Source organism: Chiloscyllium plagiosum, chromosome 3 (assembly GCF_004010195.1).
Source record: "Chiloscyllium plagiosum isolate BGI_BamShark_2017 chromosome 3, ASM401019v2, whole genome shotgun sequence".
Lineage (NCBI taxonomy): Eukaryota > Metazoa > Chordata > Chondrichthyes > Orectolobiformes > Hemiscylliidae > Chiloscyllium > Chiloscyllium plagiosum.
Window position 1 is genome coordinate 137,075,120 of NC_057712.1, and position 20,129 is coordinate 137,095,248.

General features: G+C 47.9%; 1 protein-coding gene across 1 annotated transcript in view; it reads left to right on the plus strand.

Annotated features, from left to right (window-relative positions):
• Window positions 1-19,928, plus strand: part of gtpbp2b (GTP binding protein 2b) — a 32,865-nt gene extending 12,937 nt beyond the window's left edge. The window contains exons 2-12 of the mRNA XM_043687418.1: window positions 1,515-1,541; window positions 5,165-5,349; window positions 6,583-6,691; window positions 7,668-7,865; window positions 8,776-8,950; window positions 10,131-10,350; window positions 13,561-13,696; window positions 14,249-14,307; window positions 18,087-18,258; window positions 18,626-18,790; window positions 18,895-19,928. Coding sequence (XP_043543353.1) covers window positions 1,515-1,541; window positions 5,165-5,349; window positions 6,583-6,691; window positions 7,668-7,865; window positions 8,776-8,950; window positions 10,131-10,350; window positions 13,561-13,696; window positions 14,249-14,307; window positions 18,087-18,258; window positions 18,626-18,790; window positions 18,895-19,047 — 1,599 coding nt within the window. The 3' untranslated portion in view covers window positions 19,048-19,928. The remainder of the gene's footprint in view (window positions 1-1,514; window positions 1,542-5,164; window positions 5,350-6,582; window positions 6,692-7,667; window positions 7,866-8,775; window positions 8,951-10,130; window positions 10,351-13,560; window positions 13,697-14,248; window positions 14,308-18,086; window positions 18,259-18,625; window positions 18,791-18,894) is intronic.
• The last annotated feature ends 201 nt before the right edge of the window (window positions 19,929-20,129 follow it).

Genomic DNA, 20,129 nt, shown 5'->3' on the forward strand with positions numbered 1-20,129 from the left:
CTGATGGGTGAGTGCCGAACCAGAGGACACAGCTTAAAAATACGGGGTAGACCATTTAGGACAGAGATGAGGAGAAACTTCTTCACCCAGAGAGTGGTGGCTGTGTGGAATGTGCTGCCCCAGAGGGCAGTGGAGGCCCAGTCTCTGGATTTGTTTAAGAAAGAGTTGGATAGAGCTCTCAAGGATAGTGGAATAAAGGGTTATGGAGATAAGGCAGGAACAAGATACTGATTAAGGATGATGAGCCATGATCATATTGAATGGTGGTGCAGGCTCGAAGGGTAGAATGGCCTACTCCTGCACCTATTGTCTACCTTCAAGACCATTGGAGCGTGGCCAAGCTCTCGTGTGGAGGTTTACAATCATACATAGTTAAGTTAAAGCGCAAGATAGTTTGTAGTGTTTATTTTCTTGAATTTTTACTATAATGTTCTAATATTAATTGTGTTCAGTAAACGAATTTTGTTGTCTATAAATTTTATTGTCTATAAGAGTTGATTCAGTTGTTTTGCTGAATATAAGAATTTAAACATACTATGTGTCAGGTACAGTAGCAGTTATGAATGGAATCTGAAAGGTTCCTGCAGAGCAGCATGCCAAATGAAACAGCAAGCTCTGAGCTTTTCTGTTGAACAAATGTTAATAGGAGATTAGTCGGATACTCAAGGAATGTGGGACATTTACCTTTATCAGTTGAGACATAAGTTATGAGATTGGAGAGGCGATGTTGGATCTGTACAGGACTTTGGTGAGCCCACAGCTGGAGTACTGTGCACAGTTCTGGTCTCTGCACAATAGGAATGATGTGATTGCACTGGTTGGGGCGCAATGGAGATTCACTAGGATGCTGCCTGGAATGGAGCTTGTCAGCAATGAGAGGTTGGATAAATTCAGGTTGTTTCCTTTCAACCAGAGAAGGTTGAGGGGTGACCTGACAGAGTTGTGCAAGACTGAGGAGTATGGATAAGTGGTAAGAAAGTGGTTGTTCCCCCTAGGTGGCGAGTCATTAACACGGGGGTATAATTTACAGTGAGAGGCAAGAGCTTTAGAGGGGATTTGAGGAAAATGCTTTTTCACCCAGAAAGTGGTAGGGTCTGGAATGCACTGTCTCGGAGGGGAGTTGAGGTAGGAAACCTTTAAAAAGAATTTGGCTGGCTACTAATATGTCATAACATTCAAGACGATGGGCATAGTGTGGGAAAGTGGGATCGGTGTAGACAGGTAATATATTTTTAGTCGTTCAGACCAAATGGGCCGAAGTGTCTCTTCGGTACTAAGAGTCTATGATGTATCAGAAGCTTTTCGAGTTGATCTTTGTTTTTTGCAAAAATCAGCCTATCACCAGTGCAGTTTGGGATTGATAATAAATGTTGGCCTAGCCAGAGAACCCACATCCTGGGAGCAAATTAAGAAACATATCACCGTGGAGCGATTGGTCGGGGATGTTTAATCACTGGCTTATCTGGAATCCAGGTCTTAGTACATATGAAGTAACCATATCTTTTCAATTTCAGGCTGAAGAGGGAAACATCGAATACAAGGTGAGCACAGCAGCTTTGTCGTGTTTACTGTGAGTTTGTTGAAGCATAAAGACCATAAGATAGAGGAGCAAAATTAGACCATTCAGCCCATCGGGTCTGCTCCACCATTCTCTCTGTAACCCTTGATCTCCTTATTAATCAAGAACCTGTTTATTTGGCAAAATGAAAGAACTGTCGATGGTGGAAATCAGAAACAAAAACAAATTTTTTTTTAATGACTCTAAATTGCTGGGCAAGCTCAGCAGCGCTGAGAGAGAAATCAGAGTTCATGTTTTGGGTCCAGTAACACTTCAATTCTGAAGGAGGATCACTGGATCTGAAGCAATTATTCTGCTTTCTCCACAGATGCTGCAAGAACCTCTGCCTTAAAAACACTCAAATGACTTGGCCTCCGCAGCCCTCTGCAGAGGTAGACAAGCAGGAGGCTGGAAGAACACAACAAGCCAGGCAGCATCAGGAGGTGGAGAAGACGACGTTTTGGGTGTAACCCTTCAGTACTGGGGCCCCAATCCTGAAGGGTTGCACCCAAAACATCGACTTCTCTTCCTTCCTGATGCTGCCTGGCTTGTTGTGTTCTTCCAGCCTCTTGCTTGTCTACCTTGGCTTCCAGCAACTGCAATTGTTTTTTTGTCTCCACACCCCTCTATGGCATTGAGGTCCACAGATTCACCACTCACAAGCTGAAGGAACTCCTCATCTCAGTTTGAAAGAGTTGTTTGTCCCTTCACTCTGAGGCTGTGCCCTCAGGTCTTAATCTGTGCAGTTGGTGGAGACATCTTCTCCAGCCATCTCAGTACTCTGTAATCATCATCCCTCATCTTTCTCCACTCCAAGTACAAAGTAATGCTGTAGATGCTATAGAACAAAAACAGACGTTGCTGGAAAATCTCAGCAGGTCTGGCAGCATCTGAAGAAAAATCAGAGAATGTTTTGGGTCCAGTAACCTTCCTCAACTTCTGCTCTTGTGTTCCAATCCTGTGGAAATGAACACTAGCTACCAACTACCAATTGAACCTGCATTATCAACCTTAGAGACTCCTGAACTGAGATTTCCGAAGCTTTTTCCCATTTAGAAAATAGGCTACACTTTGTTTTTATTCCTACCACAGTACACAAGACTCTCACTTTCCAACATTGTATCCCATCTGTCACTTCTTTGCCCACATTCCTAGCCTGTCCCAAGTGCTTCTGCAGCCTCCCCGCTTCCTCAGTACTACTTACTCCCCACCTAGCTTTGTGTCATCTGAAAACTTAGCATCAATGTCGCCAGTTCCCATGTCCAAATTGTTAATGTATAATGTGAATAGTTGTAGTCCCAACACTGACCCCATGGAATTCCATTAGTCACCAGCTGCCATCCTGAAAAATACCTTTCTATGCCTACTCTCTACCTTCTGCCAGTCAGCCAATCCTCTATCCAAAGCAGTACCTTGCTGCTAACACCATGGGCTCTTCAGTTTATTTTGCAGCCTTGTGGTACCTCGTCAAAGGCATTCTGGAAATCCAAACCGATCACCCCCACTAGCTCTCCTTTGTCTAACTTGCTCATTACCTCAAGCAGATTTGTTGAGTGTGACCTCCCCTTAACAAAGGCACGCTGACTCTGACTTATGTTACTCTGCACTTCCAAATACTCTGTAATCACATCCTTAATAATGAACACTAAAATCTTCCCCACGACCAAGGTCAGACCAACTGACCATCAGTTTCTTGTCTTCTGCCTTTCCCTCTCTTTAAAAGGGGCAATACATTAACCATTTTCCAGTTCCTCTGGGACCCTCCTGACTCCAGTGAATCCTGAAAGATCCCACAAAATCTCTGTTATTTCTTCAGCTATCTCCTTCAAAGCTCTGGGGTGTTGCCCATCTGGTTTGGGATTTATCCACCTTCAGACCTTTCCGTTTCCCCAGCACCACCCCCTTAATGATGGCCACTGCACCCATCTCTGCCCTGACTGTCTTGAAGTTCTGGTATGCTGCTGGTGGCTTCCATTGTGAAGACTGATGTCTAGTAATATTCAGTTCCTCTGCAATTTCTTTGTTCCCCATTACTACTTCTCCAACTTAATTTTTCCAGTGATTGAAGGTCCACTCTTGCCTCTCTCTTACCTTTTATATATCTAAAAACATCTCCTGCAATCTACTTTTATACCACTGGTCACTCATATTTCAACTTGTCTTTCCTTTATTGCTTTCTCAATTACCTTCTGGTTTTTAACGGTTTCCCACTCCTCTGGCTTCCCACTATTCTTCACCACATTGTATGCCTTTTATTTGGCTTTTATACTGTCCATGACTTCCTTTGCCAGACTCATTTACCTTGTTCTTCCCTTAATATGTCTTTTTCTTCCTTGATGAATTTCTGCTGTGCCTCCCGAATTATCCCTAGACATTCCTGGCATTTCTGTTCCACTGCTTTACCGTCAAGGTTCCCCTTTCAACTAACGGTGGGCAGCTCCTCCTTTATGTTTTTGTAGCTACCTTTACTCTGATTGCAGCTTCTCTCTCTCAAACATCAGGGAGAATTCTATCAGATTACCGTCACTATCCCCTTGGGTATCCTTTACCTTAAGCTACCTAATCAAATCTGCCTCATTGCATATCATCAAATCCAGAAATGCCTGCTCCTTAGTGAGCTCAATCAGAAGCTGCTTTGGAAAAAAAACTTGGGATTTGCTTCCAACCTGATTTTTCCCAGTCCACCTACATATTGAAGTCCTCATTGATATTGTCCCTGACTTCCCTTGTCGGCCACGGTTGCTTCCTCACCCCATTAGTAGGTTTCTTCTTGGGATGCACTTCTGCTCTTCCTCCTGAAACACCTCCTGAAACCCCTGCCATTGCTGCCCCATTGTCTTCCCTGCTAGACTCCCCTTCCAATTAATGCTGGTCAACGTTCCCTCTTGTCTTTGTAGTTCCCTTTACCCTGTGGTAATCCCGTTACAGCTGATTCCAGCTTCTCCCTTTCAATTCTATTGCATGAGGTCTATTTCCCTTTCTAAAGGAAAGTTAATGCAGATCTGAAACAAATAAAATCTGAAATTGCTGGAGAAACTTGGCAAGTCTGGCAGCTTCTGTAGAGAGAAAGAGAAAAAGAGACAGTGAGCTTTTTGAGCCGAGTGAAAATCTGAGTGTCTCAACAGTTAGCATGTCATTTTAGAGAGCAGTCGTGAAGTAGCTGTTGTGGGCAGAGGCTGAGCTTGGGAAAGCTGACTGTTATCTGGGCGAAGGTAACTGCTGGTTTCTGCTCTGAAAGATCCCTGAAATAACCAACAGCAAATTCAGGCTATCTGGACTGTTGGTGGAGTTTGTGGGTTGAATGTTGACCTTCAGATTGAGGTGAGTTGCTCTGACGTGTGGGTATGTATTAGGGAAAGGGTTATCATTGTACAGGCTGGTGAAGAGGGTGTGAACCTGTTTACATAGTTGGACGACTGTGCTGATGGGTTTTAGATCATGTCTGTTTCGGCTGATATCGGTTAGCCTGCAATACATTAGTCTAGTTGTTTTGTCTGAATATGCTGAACAGAGCAGGAGAGTTCCTGATGTTACTGAACTGTTGATACTGTTCCTGCCAGGTATCTCACTGTATCGGTGTTGTCAGTTTCTTCTCTTTTGTTCCAGCTGAAGTTGGTGAATCCTTCCCAGTATCGCTTTGAGCACTTGGTCACCCAGATGAAGTGGCGATTGCAGGAGGGTCGGGGAGAAGCTGTCTATCAGATCGGGGTTGAGGACAATGGTCTCCTGGTTGGCCTGTCTGAGGAAGAGCTGCGAGCCTCTCTGAAAACGCTCCGCAGAATGGCTGAAAAGTAAGTGGTGTCTCAATCGTAATGGGTGAATGTGAGCGGAAACAACTCAGGCTCAGTTCCACTGAATCAGCATAGCAACAAGAGGAGCAAGGGGCAGGAGAGGGTTGTCCCTCAAGTGTGCTGCACCCAATTGATATAGCTGATGACTGATCAGAATGTGGCCCCAGCTGCCTGTCCCCTAACCCGGGACTTCCTTGTTGATGAATTGTTTCCCAGACTCAGCCATGAGCACACATTCACTGGCTGTGGTTCCAGTGCTCACAGACACAGAGAGAAGCAGCGGTCACCACCAACTTCCACTTACCCGCTCTCCCCTTCCACCCGTCCCCCGCTCTCCCCTTCCACCCGTCCCCCGCTCTCCCCTTCCACCCGTCCCCCGCTCTCCCCTTCCACCCGTCCCCCGCTCTCCCCTTCCACCCGTCCCCCGCTCTCCCCTTCCACCCGTCCCCCGCTCTCCCCTTCCACCCGTCCCCCGCTCTCCCCTTCCACCCGTCCCCCGCTCTCCCCTTCCACCCGTCCCCCGCTCTCCCCTTCCACCCGTCCCCCGCTCTCCCCTTCCACCCGTCCCCCGCTCTCCCCTTCCACCCGTCCCCCGCTCTCCCCTTCCACCCGTCCCCCGCTCTCCCCTTCCACCCGTCCCCCGCTCTCCCCTTCCACCCGTCCCCCGCTCTCCCCTTCCACCCGTCCCCCGCTCTCCCCTTCCACCCGTCCCCCGCTCTCCCCTTCCACCCGTCCCCCGCTCTCCCCTTCCACCCGTCCCCCGCTCTCCCCTTCCACCCGTCCCCCGCTCTCCCCTTCCACCCGTCCCCCGCTCTCCCCTTCCACCCGTCCCCCGCTCTCCCCTTCCACCCGTCCCCCGCTCTCCCCTTCCACCCGTCCCCCGCTCTCCCCTTCCACCCGTCCCCCGCTCTCCCCTTCCACTCTCCCCCCCTCTGTTTGTTCCACCACATTCTAGGCAAGATCCACCCAGTCACTAGACACCTGCACTTCCCAGCCCCTCACTAGTTTGGAAATATTTTATCTTTTCGCTTTCTCTGCCGCTTCTTTGTTTCATCCCCCCATCTTCAATGTCTGAACCCATTCTCAATCTTGTGCACATCCTCTTGCAGTCTCCTCCTAACATAGCCTGCCATCCAGTTTGGTCTGTTTTCAGTTCTCTGTGGAAGTAATGTGTGTTAGATTGATGGTTGCTCTAGTTCACCTTGTATCTAAGTTGTTGCTTGTTGTGTGCAGGGTTGGAGCAGATATCACAATCCTCCGAGAGCGTAATGTGGAATATGACATGGACTCCCCGAGGCGGATAGCTGAGGTTTTGATCCGGAAAGTTCCCGATGATCAGCAGGTACGCCCCTGAGCTGACAGACCGCCACTCCCCACACCCCCATCCTCCTCGGTACCTTGCAGCCCTACCAACAAACAGCAGCTAAAGCAGACATCCAGCTAGGCGGCAGTGTCTTGCCAACAGTCTGGGGAGATCAATGCTCACTTGGTGAGGTGATGAGAATTAGGAGCATGAAGAAGCTATTCAGCCCCTCAAGCTTACTCCTCGACTCTTCGAGGTTGTGGCCTGAACTTCGTTTCCTGCCCCACCAGCTGACTGTTAAAGCTTCTCATCGAAGTCAGTCACCCAGCATTCACTGCTCTACAGGCCCAAATCAATGGTTTAACACCCCTCCAGGAAGTTACTGTCAAATTCACTCCATCATTCCCCAGCTCTTCCCAGTTCCAGACTTTCCCATAAAGGGGAACATAATTAGCCACACTGTCAACCCCCTTGCTCCACATTTCGATAGAATCGAGTGCACTTCTTTTTTTCTAAAATTGAATGAATAAGTGATGAGTGACTGTCCTATCACCCTCTCTCTGTAAAAGTCCTACATTCAGGCTGTTTGTGCTGGCATGACATTATGTTCAAAATGCAGACTAGCCTCACAGCTGTTAACTGAGAGAGCTGTACCCTCATCATTCCAGAGGTCAGGAGGGCTCTAAGTCAACATCAACCAGCAAAGGGCTCGGCTACTCCAGGGGCATTGCAGATACAGGATCAGAGAGAAGCAGCAGGACTGTCTCCCAGGATGGGACACGGCTCAGTGTCACCTTCAGGCTGGGAATATTTGCAAGGGCATTGATCAGCAAAAAAACCCAAGATTTAAAATGCTGTAGTGTTGTCTGTAATTTGGAGTATTAAAAAATAATTTTGTGCAGCAATGTCCTCTGTGACTGAAGTTTGAGTAAGGAGATATTTGAAAGGATATCCCTGCTTTCTGAGCATCTCTTCTTGAGGTGACTGTAATGTTCACTCTTGGATTCCATTGCAGTTTCTTGACCTGCGGGTGGCAGTTCTGGGCAATGTGGACTCAGGGAAGTCAACCCTGCTAGGTGTGCTGACACAAGGCGAGCTGGATAATGGCCGTGGGCGAGCACGCCTGAACCTGTTCAGACATCTGCATGAGATCCAGTCCGGCCGAACATCCAGCATCAGCTTCGAGATCCTGGGATTCAACAGCAAGGGCGAGGTAGGCCTGGGACTCAGCCTGTGTTATACTGAGCTGCTGGGGCTCACTGAGGAAGCAGCAGGCCTCGACCAGTGTTTCGGATCTTCTCTTTTACTTTGTGAAGGTTTCTAGGCCTGGTGTTATTGCAGTACAGCTGTGCACTTGGACTGCAATGGTTTAGGAAGATAGCTCCCCCTCCACTGCCAAGAAAATTGGAGATGACAGTGAAATGTCAGCTACATTAACCATGAAAGTTCACTCACTTGGTGCTCACAGTGTGATGTACATGACAGAGCCTGACCCCCTTCCCTAGGCTTCGTGAGCAGTAAAGAGTATTCCCGGGTGTTTCTGGCTGCCTTCTCTTCCCTTTGGGGTTTGGGCGAAGTCAGCATTTACCCATTCCTAATTGCCCTTGAACTGAGTGTTGTCACTTGGGTTTGGAGTGCATGTAGGCCAGACTGACTATGGAAGATTTCCTTCCCTGAAGAATATTCCCAGTGATCAATGAATGTTATATTTGAGTCACCATTACTGAGAGCAGGTTTGTGAATTGAAATTCAATTCATCTCAACTGCTGGGGACCCCATGTCCCCAGGCAGTCTGTCCAGCGACGTCCCCACAATGTGGGAAGCGTGCAGCCGCCCGTCCATTCCTCCCTCCCTGAGAGGGTAACACTGGTTCAAAGAGCTGGATGGCCTGAGATGGGACTGCCTCTGAGCTGCTGGTGGTGCTGTTGATCTTTGAACTCTGATATTGAATGGCACTGGCACTGTGCTCCCAGGAGAATGATTAGTGGTTTGCTGTTTAAGATCCACTCATGACCAGTTACTGGATCACACTGGGTCCTGTCAGCTCGCCACTCATTACATTGTCAGTATTTGTTCTCAGGAGTCATGTTTCTATATTGTGCTGCTTGTGTCTCACTGTGTAGGTGGTGAATTACAGTGATTCCCGGACAGCAGAGGTCATCTGTGAAAGTGCCTCGAAAATGATCACCTTTATTGACCTGGCAGGGCACCACAAGTACCTAAAAACCACAATCTTCGGCCTCACAAGCTACTGCCCTGACTTTGCCATGCTTGTTGTCAGTGCCAACACTGGCATAGGTATGTTCTCTGGGGAGATGGTATGATAATAGGATGCTGGGAATGGGTGTGTGGTACAGGGCCACTGAATAAGATCAGTCAGTGCTCCTGATCACTATCCATTGAGCTCTGTTATCAGGTGACCATTCTTGAATGTTGGAGAGTAGGCTCAGGCTAAATCAGCTCTTCCATTGTGATGATGTGGGGAAAGTTGGCAAGGGATGAATCCTGAGTGGGAGCCAGTAGTTCAGAGCAACTGTGCTGAGGTCTATCAGTCTCACCGTTCAGACTGATGCTGGAATTCCTTGTTGCAAGCAAACCCCTCACGTGGAAAATGGTTCATCACTGAACTGTAGAGTTGTGTTCAGTGTTCGTGGAGTCCCAAATGCAATGCAACAGCCCTTTCTCCTCTCTATCCTTATTGCTCACGCATTCTCTCTCCTCCCTAAAAGAAAGAGAAATGACTTCCTGTCCATTCAGGAACTGACCTATAGGGTTAGGTCAATTTGAGTGGCCAACTGTTCTCAGTACAGCCCTGCCAGAATGTTCCTGCCAGGCTCGTAGCACTGTTCAGTCAGGAGACTGGATCCGCATTCTTGGGTTTTGAAGAATGACTGGTGATCTCATTGAAACTTAAAGCAGGGCTCGACAGGGTAGACAGGCAGTGTATACCACCCTGGTAGGTAGGGGATTGAAACAAGGGGGTTCAGGGTAAGGGGCATATCGTTTAAGTGGAATTTCTTCCCTCAGAGGGTGGTGAACCAGAGGCAGCAGAGACCAAGTTACTGAGTATGTTTAACACAAAGAGCAATAGCATTCTGCATGTTAAAAACATGAAGGGAGACAGGGTGGGGCCGGAGAATGGTGCTGAAGTGGAAGATTGAGTTGAAACAGGTTTGAGCACAATGGCCTATTCCTGTTCCAGTGTCACATTCTGTCCCATTTGCCAGGACTGGCCAGCTGATGCCCTGGAGAACTGGGCTCTGGTCAGTCTGGTTTGAGTGCTCACAGGGGCTCAGTGCTTTGACATGGTGCAACTCATTGCAGCTGGGTGACTGCTGAGGTATTTCCCCTTGTGTTCCCAGTTTCTGGAACTTCATTGATGGATCAGGGACCCTTGCTGGCTCACTCTGATCTGGTCACATGCTGCTGTTTTAACACCACTGACTCTTTGTCCCTCACTGTTGTCTTATGTCTGCAGCTGGCACTACACGTGAGCACCTGGGCTTGGCCATGGCTCTCAAAGTGCCCTTCTTCATTGTTATCAGTAAGGTCGACTTGTGCACAAAGGCTACCATTGATCGCACCGTCAAACAGTTGGAACTGGTCCTGAAGCAGCCAGGATGTAACAAAGTTCCCCTGCTCGTGTCAAGCAGTGATGATGCAGTAACTGCCGCTCAGCAGTTTGCACAGTCTCCCAGGTAAGGACTGGTTCGGAAATGCACCAGGACAGCACTAGGGTTCTCAGTCAGCAAAGTACACATTCAGCTTCACCATCACCAGCCTCGCTCGGGCTCTTGCCGCTGCTCTCTGCCGCGCTCTCCCCTCCCCTCTCAGTTCCTGCTTTGGTCCAGTAACGTGAGCTTTCATTTGTTTATCTTTTCTTATGGCATGGAGATCACTGGTAAGTCTCGCATTCATTCCTGATCACCTCCTGAACGGAGTGATTCACTTAGCCATTTCAGAGGGTAGTTAAGCAGATGTGTTTTTCAAACAATCAATGGTAGTCATCATGCTCACCAAGATTGAGACCAGGTTTTACAAACATACAGAGGAAGGACAGCAATCAGCTACCCAGTCCCTGCTCCACCGTTCAGAGTTAGACAGGTGTTCGAGGTGACAGTGGGAGAGCACTTTGGTGATAGTGACCACAACACCATACAGTTTAAATTTGTTACTGAAAAGGAAGAAGATGGTGTGCAAGATACAGCAAAATCTGACCAAAGTAGACTGGGAACAGTGACCTCTGTGTAAATCTACAGCAAAACAGGTGGGGAAACTAGTGGAGAAAATTCTGAATTAAAGCCAATGGAGTGGCAAAGTTTTCTCAGGGATAGTCAGCACAGCTTTGTCAGAGGGAGGGCATGCCTAACAAATTTGATTGAATTTTTCAAGGTGGTGACCAACTGTGTAGATGAGGATCGTGCAGTTGATATGGATTTCAGTGCGGCCTTTGACAAGGTCCTACAGGGGAAACTGATACAGAAGGTAAAAGCTGATGGTGTTCAGGGTATCTTGGCATGTTGCATCTGGAATTAGCTTAGAGACAGGAGACAGAGGATAGTGGAAGAAGACTGTTTGTGTGCCTGGAGCCCGTGTGCAGTGGCGGCCCACAGGGATCCATGCTGGGTCCCTTACTGTTCATGATATTCATAAACAACACGGATAAGAATGTAGGGGATACGATAATAGGAGATGATATGAGGATTGGCCAGGTGGTTGACAATGAGGAAGACGGTCTTAGGTTACAGGAAGATATGAATCAATTGGGCAAATTAGTGGCACATGGAGTTTAACCCTGATGCACTTTGGAAAAAGGAACAAGCCAAGGGAATACTCCGTGAGTAGTAGCACAAGAGCAAGCTGAGAGGAACTTGGGGTGTCTGTCCACAGGCCCCTGAAGATGGGGGACAGGTTAATAGGGGAGTTTAGAAGGAATATGGGACAATTGCATTTATCAGTCATTGCAGAAGTTGAGAGAGCAGGGAGGTGATGTTGGACAGCCCTCTGGTTAGGGCCACAGCTGGAGTACTGTGTGCGGTTCTGGTCCCCACTCTATAGGAAGGATGGGATTACACTGGAGAGGGTGCAGAGGGAGATCCACCAGGATACTCCCTGGAATGGAGTATCTCAGTGATGAAGAGAGGCTGGATAAGCTCAGGCTGGTTTCTTTAGAGCAGAGAAGGCTGAGGGGGGACTGATCGAGGTGTGTAAGATAACGAGGGGCATGGACTGGGTGGGGAGAGAGCAGCTGTTTCCCTTAGTCGAAGGGTCAGTAACGAAGAGGAATAATTTTAAGTGAGGTTTGGAGGGGTGAAAGGGATTTTGAGGGAAATGATTTTCGCCCAGAAGGTGGTGGGGGTCTGGAATGCACTACCTGGGAGGGGAGTTGAGCCAGGAAACCTCATAGCCTTTGAAAGGTGCTTGGATGACCATTTGAAGAAAGAGGCAGACAGCTTCCTAATTTCCATATTAAATGGGGCACCTCTTATTTTAAAACTCTGTCCCTCATTTCAGTTCCATTCACGAGGGAAAACATCCTTTCCATATCCACCCTGTCACGTCTCCCGCAGGGACACGTGTTTAATAAGATCATCATGTTCTTCTAGGCTCCCGTTGATAAAGGCCCAACTCCTTCAACCTTTTCTCGAAAAATGTTTTTCATTCAGTGACTTGGGTGTCGCCGGCTGGTCCCAGCATTTATCTCCCGTCCTTTAGTTGCCCTTGGGAAGGTGGTGGTGAGTTGTCGTCTTGAACCATTGAAATCCATATGCTGTGGGTTGACCTGCAATGCTCTTAAGGGAATTGCACAATTTTCACCTAGGAGGGGACACTGAAGGAGCAGTGATATATTTCCGTGTCAGAATGGTGAGTGGCTTGGAGGGGAACTTACAGGGGTAGTGTTCCTATATATCTGCAGCTCTTGTCCTTTTAGGAGGAAGTGGTCATGGGTTTGGAAGATGCTGGCTAAGAATCTTCAGTGAATTCCTGCAGTGCATCTTGTAGATAGTATGCAGTGCTGCTACTGAGCATCAGTGGTAGAGGGAGTGGATGCGGTGTCGATCAAGCAGTCCCCTTTGCTCCACTCTGTCGAATGCAGCCTCTCCCCTCCCCTCTGGAATCCAGCTCTTTTGTCCATGTTTGACCCAAGGCTGGAATGAGGTCAGGAGCTGAGTGACCCTGGGGGAACCCAAACTGGTGTCACTGAGCAGATTATTGCTGAGCGGGTGATGCTTGATAGTGCTGTTACTGACCCCTTCCAAAACTTTACTGAGGATTGAGGGGAGACTGATGGGGCGGTAATTGGCTGGGTTGGATTTGTCCTGCTTTTTATGTACAGGACATACCTTGGCAATGGCATCAGCCTGACGATGTGGAACAGTGTTCCACTATAGCTGCATCACTGGTGTTTGCTGTATGAGAGGCTGTGGTGTCGTGAGTAATGCCATTGAATAGAAATGCAGAGGTCTAAGGTCACTAGTTCAAATCCCAGCACAGCTGGTGGAATTGAGGTTTAATGTTGGGTTGTATGTTTGAGGTGATCATCTCTTATTAAAAAAAACTCCAGATCCACTCCCTGTGAACTGCCTTCTGAAATGACTAAGTGAGCCATTCAGTTTAAGAGACTTTGGGTAAGCCAGCTGCTGCCGGCATCGTGTGTACTGCCCGTGTCCCAGCAAAGAATCAAGGAGGAAGCAATAGTCATGTAGTTATTTAACACTCTGAGCTCGAACATCATCATCTTTCTCCCCATCATTGACCCAATTGTTGTTCTTGGCTCCCTGCATGTTTCTTTTGCTGCTTTGCTACTCTCTGCACAGACGCTGCAGAGATTGTCCGCCACTGCCTATCTAACCTGAATGGATGTATTTTACTTCTCCGTTAATCTCTTTTTTTTTTGTTCTGTTTAGCATCACTCCAATCTTTACCCTGTCGAGTGTGAGTGGCATCAACCTGGATATGCTGAAAGTATTTCTCAATGTGCTGCCGCCATTAACCAACAGTAAGCAACAGGAGGAGCTCATGCAGCAACTGACTGAGTTTCAGGTAAATGGATCTGCGAGGGAGATTACCTGACTCTGTATCTCCAGGCAATAGAAACAACCTGCATTTACAACAACAGCTGTAATGCAGGAAACAGACAATTTACATCCAGCTGTCTCAAATGGCATTTAATCATTATTTCATTAAGGAATGTCGGTTATGGGATAGTTATTGACCAGGGTACTGGACACCTTCAAATAATACCTGGGGATTCTTTAAAATAAAATGGATGTACATGTGCCCCTTAGTGCTGACCCTCCATCAGTTCAGCACCCTCTCAACACTGACGCTCGGACGGCGCGGCGCTCCCTCGGCGCCGACGCTCGGACGGCGCGGCGCTCCCTCGGCGCCGACGCTCCCTCGGCGTTGACACTAGGACGGTGCGGCACTCCTTCGGCGCTGACGCTCGGGCGGTGCTCCCAAAGTTGATCTCCCTCTGTTTTGTCTTGTCAAGCACTGTAGTTTGTTGGTATGGAAGGGAATGGGTTGGAAACATTTCAGATAGCGTTAGCCAATTGTGAAGTTTATGATCTCTTGTTCCTATATCTCCTCCAGGTTGATGAAATCTACTCTGTCCCTGATGTGGGGACAGTTGTTGGTGGGACCTTGTACAGGTAAGTATGTCCCAACTGTTTCCAACTGTCTCTTCTGGGCCCATTGCTGGAGTTTGTGAAAGAACGGGATGCTTAGGCTGTCTACAGCTGGGACTATATGGTTGAAGATAGAACTCGCTGAAAATGGTGTTTGTAGAAGTTGTTTAATTTTCAAAGAGCCACTGGAGCTGGATGAACTGTGGATCATCCGGAAGGCTGAGGGGGAAGTTGAGAGGATGTACAGGGAGGTGGTCACTCCTCAGACACAGGATAAGGACAGCTGGGTTACTGTCGGGGAGGAAAGGGAACCAACAGATAAGGCAGGCATCCCTTGTGGCCATTCCCCTCAGCAATAAGTATACCGTTTTGGATATTGCTGGTGGGGACTACCAGGGGAAAGCCATACTTGTCAGGTTTCTAGCATTGAGCCTGGCACTGTGGCTCAGAAGGGAAGGGGTGAGACTAGAAAAGCGCTAGTGGTAGGGGACTCTATAGTTAGATGGATTGACAGGAGATTTTGTGGTCAGGAATGGGACTCCTGGAAGGTATGTCACCTCCCCAGTGCCAGGGTCCGGGATGTTGCTGATAAGGTTGACAAGATTCTGAAGGGGTAGGGTGAGCAGCCAGAACTCACGGTACATATTGGCACCAATGACAAAGTGGCGAAAGGGATTGAGTATCTGAAAAGTGGCTAAAGAGAGCTAGGTTGGAAGCTGAAGAGTTGGACGAGTAGAGTAGTGTTCTCAGGTTTGCCACGAGATAGTGAGGTGTGGAACTGGCAGCGAGTGCAGCTTAACATGTGGCTGCGAGGCTGGTGCAGGAGGGAGGGCTTCAGGTACCTAGACCATTGGGATACCTTCTGGGGAAGGTGGGACCTGTACATGAAGGACGGGTTGTACCTGAACTGGAGGGGCATAAATGTCCTGGGTGGGAGATTTGCTCGTGTGGTTCGGGAGGGTTTAAACTAGTTTGGCAAGGGGGTGGGACCAGAGCTACTTATCTGAGAAGGGGGTAATTGTAGATGGGGCAGTGACAGGATGTAGTGAATCTATTGGGAAGATTTCTCACGCGATGAAACAAAGGGATCGGTTAAAGTGTGTCTGTTTTAACGCAAGGAGTGTCAGAAATAAGAGTGATGAACTTCAAGCATGGATCAGTACTTGGGGCTATGTTGTTGTGGCCATAACTGATACATGGGTTTTACAGGGGCAGGAATGGTAGCTAGATGTTCCAGGGTTTAGAACTTTGAAAAAGAGCAGGGAGGGTAGAAAAAGAGGAGGGGGTGTAGCATTGCTATTCAGAGAGTGAGTCACAGCTACAGAAACGAAGGTTGTTGAAGGTTTATCTACTGAGTCAGTATGCGTGGAAGTTAGGAACAGCAAGGACACAGCCACCTCATTGGGGGTTTTCCACAGACCCCCCTAATAGCAGTAGGGAGATTGAAGATCTCATAGGCAGGCAGATTTTGGGAAAAATGCAGATGTAGCAGGGTTGTTGTTATGGGTGATTTCAACTTTCCCAATATCGACAGGAACCTCCTTAGTGCAGATGGTTTGGATGGAGCCGTTTCTGTCAGGTGTGTTCAGGAGGGTTTCCTTACTCAGTATGTAGACAGACTGAGGAGGGGAGAGGCCATTTTGGATTTGGTGCTCGGCAACGAGCCAGGACAGGTGTCAGATCTCACGGTGGGAGAACACTTTGGTGACAGTGACCACAACTGCCTCACATTTACCATAGCCTTGGAGAGGGAAAGGAGCAGTTACCGAGGAAAGATATTTAATTGGAGAAAAGGAAATTACGATGCTAATAGATAGGAGTTGGGAAGTACAGTTTGAGCGCAACTGTCCACAGGGCACAACAGACATGTGGAAACTGTTTAAGGAGCAGTTGTTGCGAGTGATGCATAAATTTCCACAGGCAAGAAGGGGTAAGATTAAGGAGTCTTGGATGACAAGAACAGAGGAGCTTCTCATCAAAAGGAAGAAGGCAGCTTACGTAAGGTGGAGGAAACAAGGATGTAGCACACCTTTAGAGGATTACAGGCTTGCTAGAAAGGAGTTTAAAAATGGACTAAGGAGAGGCAGGAGGGGGCACGAAAAAGGCTTGGCGGGAAGGATTAGGGAGAACCCAAAGGTATTTTACTCTTACGTGAGGAGTAAGAGAATGATCAGGGAGAAGGTAGGGCCAATCGGGGTAGCGTAGGGAACTTGGGTGTGGAGTCTGAGCAGACAGGGGAAGCCCTAAATGCTTCCTTTTTTACTTTGGTTTTCACCGAAGGAAAGGGACCCGTTGTAAATGAGAACTTTGAGGAGCAGGGAAACAGCCTTGAACAGATCGAGATTGATGAAGTTGATGTGCTGGAAATTTTGGAAAACATTAAGATTGATAAGTCCCCAGAGCCAGACCAGATTTATCCGAGGCTGCTCCAGGAAGCAAGAGATTGTTAAGCCGCTGGCGAAGATCTTTGCTTCCTCACTGTCCACAGGATTTGTATTGGAGGATTGGAAGGAGTAATAGGGAAATCCCTGGCAATTACAGACCAGTCAGTCTTATGTCTGTGGTCAGCAAAGTTTTGGAAAGAATTCTGAGGGATAGGATTGATGACTATTTGGAAAAGCTTAGAGTGATTAAAGGCAGTTAGCATGGCTTTGTGAGGGGCAGATCATGCCTCACAAATCTTATTGAGTTCTTTGAGGGGTTGTCGAGGAAGGTTGAGCAGTGAATGTGGTGTATATGTACTTCAGCAAGGCATTTGATAAGGTTCCCCATAGTAGGCTTATTCATAAAGTCAGGAGATATGGGATACAGGGAGATTTGACTCTGGATTCAGAATTGGTTGGCTGACAGAAGGCAGAGAGTGGTTGTAGATGGAAAGTATTCTGCCTGGAGGCCAGTGTTGAGTGGGGTCCCACAGGGCTCTGTTCTTGGGCCTCTGCTCTTTGTAGTTTTTATAAATGACTTGGATGAGGAGGTTGAGGGGTGGGTTAGTAAATTTGCCGATGACACAAAGGTTGGAGGTGCCGTCGATAGTATCGAGGGCTACTGCAGGCTGCAGCGCGACATAGGCAGGATGCAGAGCTGGGCTGAGAAATAGCAGATGGAGTTCACCTGGATAAATGCGACGTGATGCATTTTGGAAGGTCGAACTTGAATGCTGAATATAGGATTAAAGACAGGATGCTTGGCAGTGTGGAGGGACAGTGGGATCTTGGTGTTCGAGTGCATTGATCTCTCAAAGTTGCCACCCAAGTGGATAGGGTTGTTAAGAAAGCATATGGTGTTTTGGCTTTCATTAACAGGGAGATTGAGTTTAAGAGCCGCGAGGTTTCAGCACAGTGAGGCTGGGGGTGTGAAAGGGGCAAGGTTTGAGAGTATCTGGCTCAGACCGGGCTGGTAATGGCCTGACTTCAAAAGATTGGGGCATGGGAGATTGCTTTCGTCATTGTAAACAATTTAATCCATTTAACAAGGAGAATACAGAGGTACGATTTCCTCTGGTTGTGGGAGTGAGGAGTTTGAACAAGTGGGCAGCAGCTTAATGTTGAAGCTGGGTTTTTCGGGGATGGGGGGGGCAGCTGGTGTCAGAAAAACACCCTCACACAGGGATGGGAATCTGGACCCTCCCTCCCCGAGCTGTGGTGGTTGGTGAGAGATCGGAGCTTTGAAAGCCAAGTTGCATGCCCTCGGATCCCTCAACGGGTGGGTAAGGAGTTAGTTGAAATCATCCCTCACCCTGGTTGTTTTGACTGACAGCTCCTCAAGGCTATGGTTTTATCTCTCTCTGTCTCTCTCACTTCTAGTGGCATTTGCAGAGAAGGGGAGCAGCTGGTTGTGGGCCCCACAGACAACGGCAAGTTCCTGCCTCTGAAAGTGTGCAGTATCCAGCGAAACCGTTCTGCTTGTCGAGTGCTGAGAGCAGGACAGGCTGCTACTCTGGCCCTGGGCAACTTCGACAGAGCCCTTCTGCGTAAGGTGGGTATCCAGTTCAGCATTGGCCTGGCCTACTGTCTGTTCCTCAGGCAGTCCAGGGGCTCTGGCACCTCTACGCTCCTCATTTTAAAGTTAGGCCCATTATCTTGACAAGCAAAGCGCAGTTTGGAAAGTTAGAATACAGGTTGTGGAGGGGCATGAAAGGCCACATCTTCCTCCAGGAAGCAGCTGGTTGCACTGACTTAATATAAACTCCATCTATTCAGGCTGTTCTAGAGAGCACGGCCTGCCCAGTGGAGTCACTGTCCTGGAGAATGGATCAATTGTCTTTTGCACGCGCTGCTGGGGTTAATAGTGATCAGTTTGGGTCAAAACTCTTGGATTTTAATTAACTCTGTCTCTGGCCCAGGGCATGGTAATGGTGAGTCTCGAGATGCACCCAACTGTCAGCTCACTGTTTGAATCCGAGATTGTACTGCTCTTCCACGCAAAGACGTTCCGTAAGGGATTCCAGGTGACGGTGCACGTTGGTAATGTACGGCAGACTGCCATTGTGGAGCTGATCCATGGCAAGGTAAGTGATAGTTCCAGCCACCATGCATTAGCAAGATTATGCATTCGGCTCCTACCCCAACCCTCCCCCCCTCACTGAAATCTGACTGGAGTTGCTTGTTTCAGGAGGATTTGAGAACAGGGGAGAAAGCCGTTGTCCGTTTCCGTTTTATTAAACATCCGGAATACCTGAAAGTGGGAGCCAAGCTGCTCTTCCGGGAAGGAGTGACAAAAGGGATTGGTCACGTGACAAAGGTTCTAGATGAACTGAAGTGCTGAGTGCGTGTGTACTGGAGAACATGGTTCCCTGGGATCATCTCACAAGGCAACGTCAGTGAACCCAAGACTGACTTCCAGCAGCAATAGCTGGTCCCATTCAAACACAACGTTACCTGTGTCACTGACTCAGCTTCAAGGCATCCCCAGTATCTCCAACCCGATTAAAGATCAAAGCACCCTTTACCGTGTCTCCTTGCTGGAAGAATTCTTGCCCCTGCTCTCTCAGTCCAACATTCTCTCACTCTGTATCTCGTACCCATCTGCTGATTTATCACTTTATGCTGCCAGGCAAAGCAGACTATCAAATCATACCTGGAAGCTTTGTGCGATGCACCCACCTGCTTCCTCCAGAGCTTTAGGCTGGACTATTGCATTGTGGAATCTGTTCATTGAGGGTTTTTCACAGCCTCTAATTCAGCATCAATTGGCAAAGCTAGACTCCTCAAAGTGGCATTCTACCAAAGTAACGCTCTCTGGTAACAGCAGAATCCTCAATAGCACAGAGGGACCTTTACTTTGACTGTAACCCTGTGCTATTCCTGTCCTCAGTTTTTAATGGGGACAGTGTCGAGGGAGCTTTACTCTGAATCTAACCCTGTGCTGGAACAGTCTTTTGTGGTTGGATGTTGAGGGTGGGATCACCAACAGGAGGGTCTCTGAGAACAAAAGGATCTCTTTAGTTTGCCTTGCAGCCAGTGCTGTGCAGTCGGTTTCTGGTCTGCAGCTGGGGGCATGACTTCATTTTACTGAGTCCAGTCAGTGCCTTCTAATGGTAGCTGTTAGTTTTCATGTGTGATATAGGACAGTTCATGTATATTGTGTTTCTGTATATAACAGATGTACAGAGAAATTTGTTTTAAATAAAAGTTTAATTCACTGTTTCTCTGATGTTCCTTACTTTAGGGGAGGTAATGACCCAGTGTTATCACTAGAGTATTAATCCAGAAACCCTGGGAATGTTCTGGGCGTACAGGTTGGAATCCCACCAGGCAGAGCATTAAATTTGAATTCAATAGACTCTGAATCCCAGAGTTTTAATGATGACTGTGAAACCATTACTGATTGTCAGGAAAAACTAATAT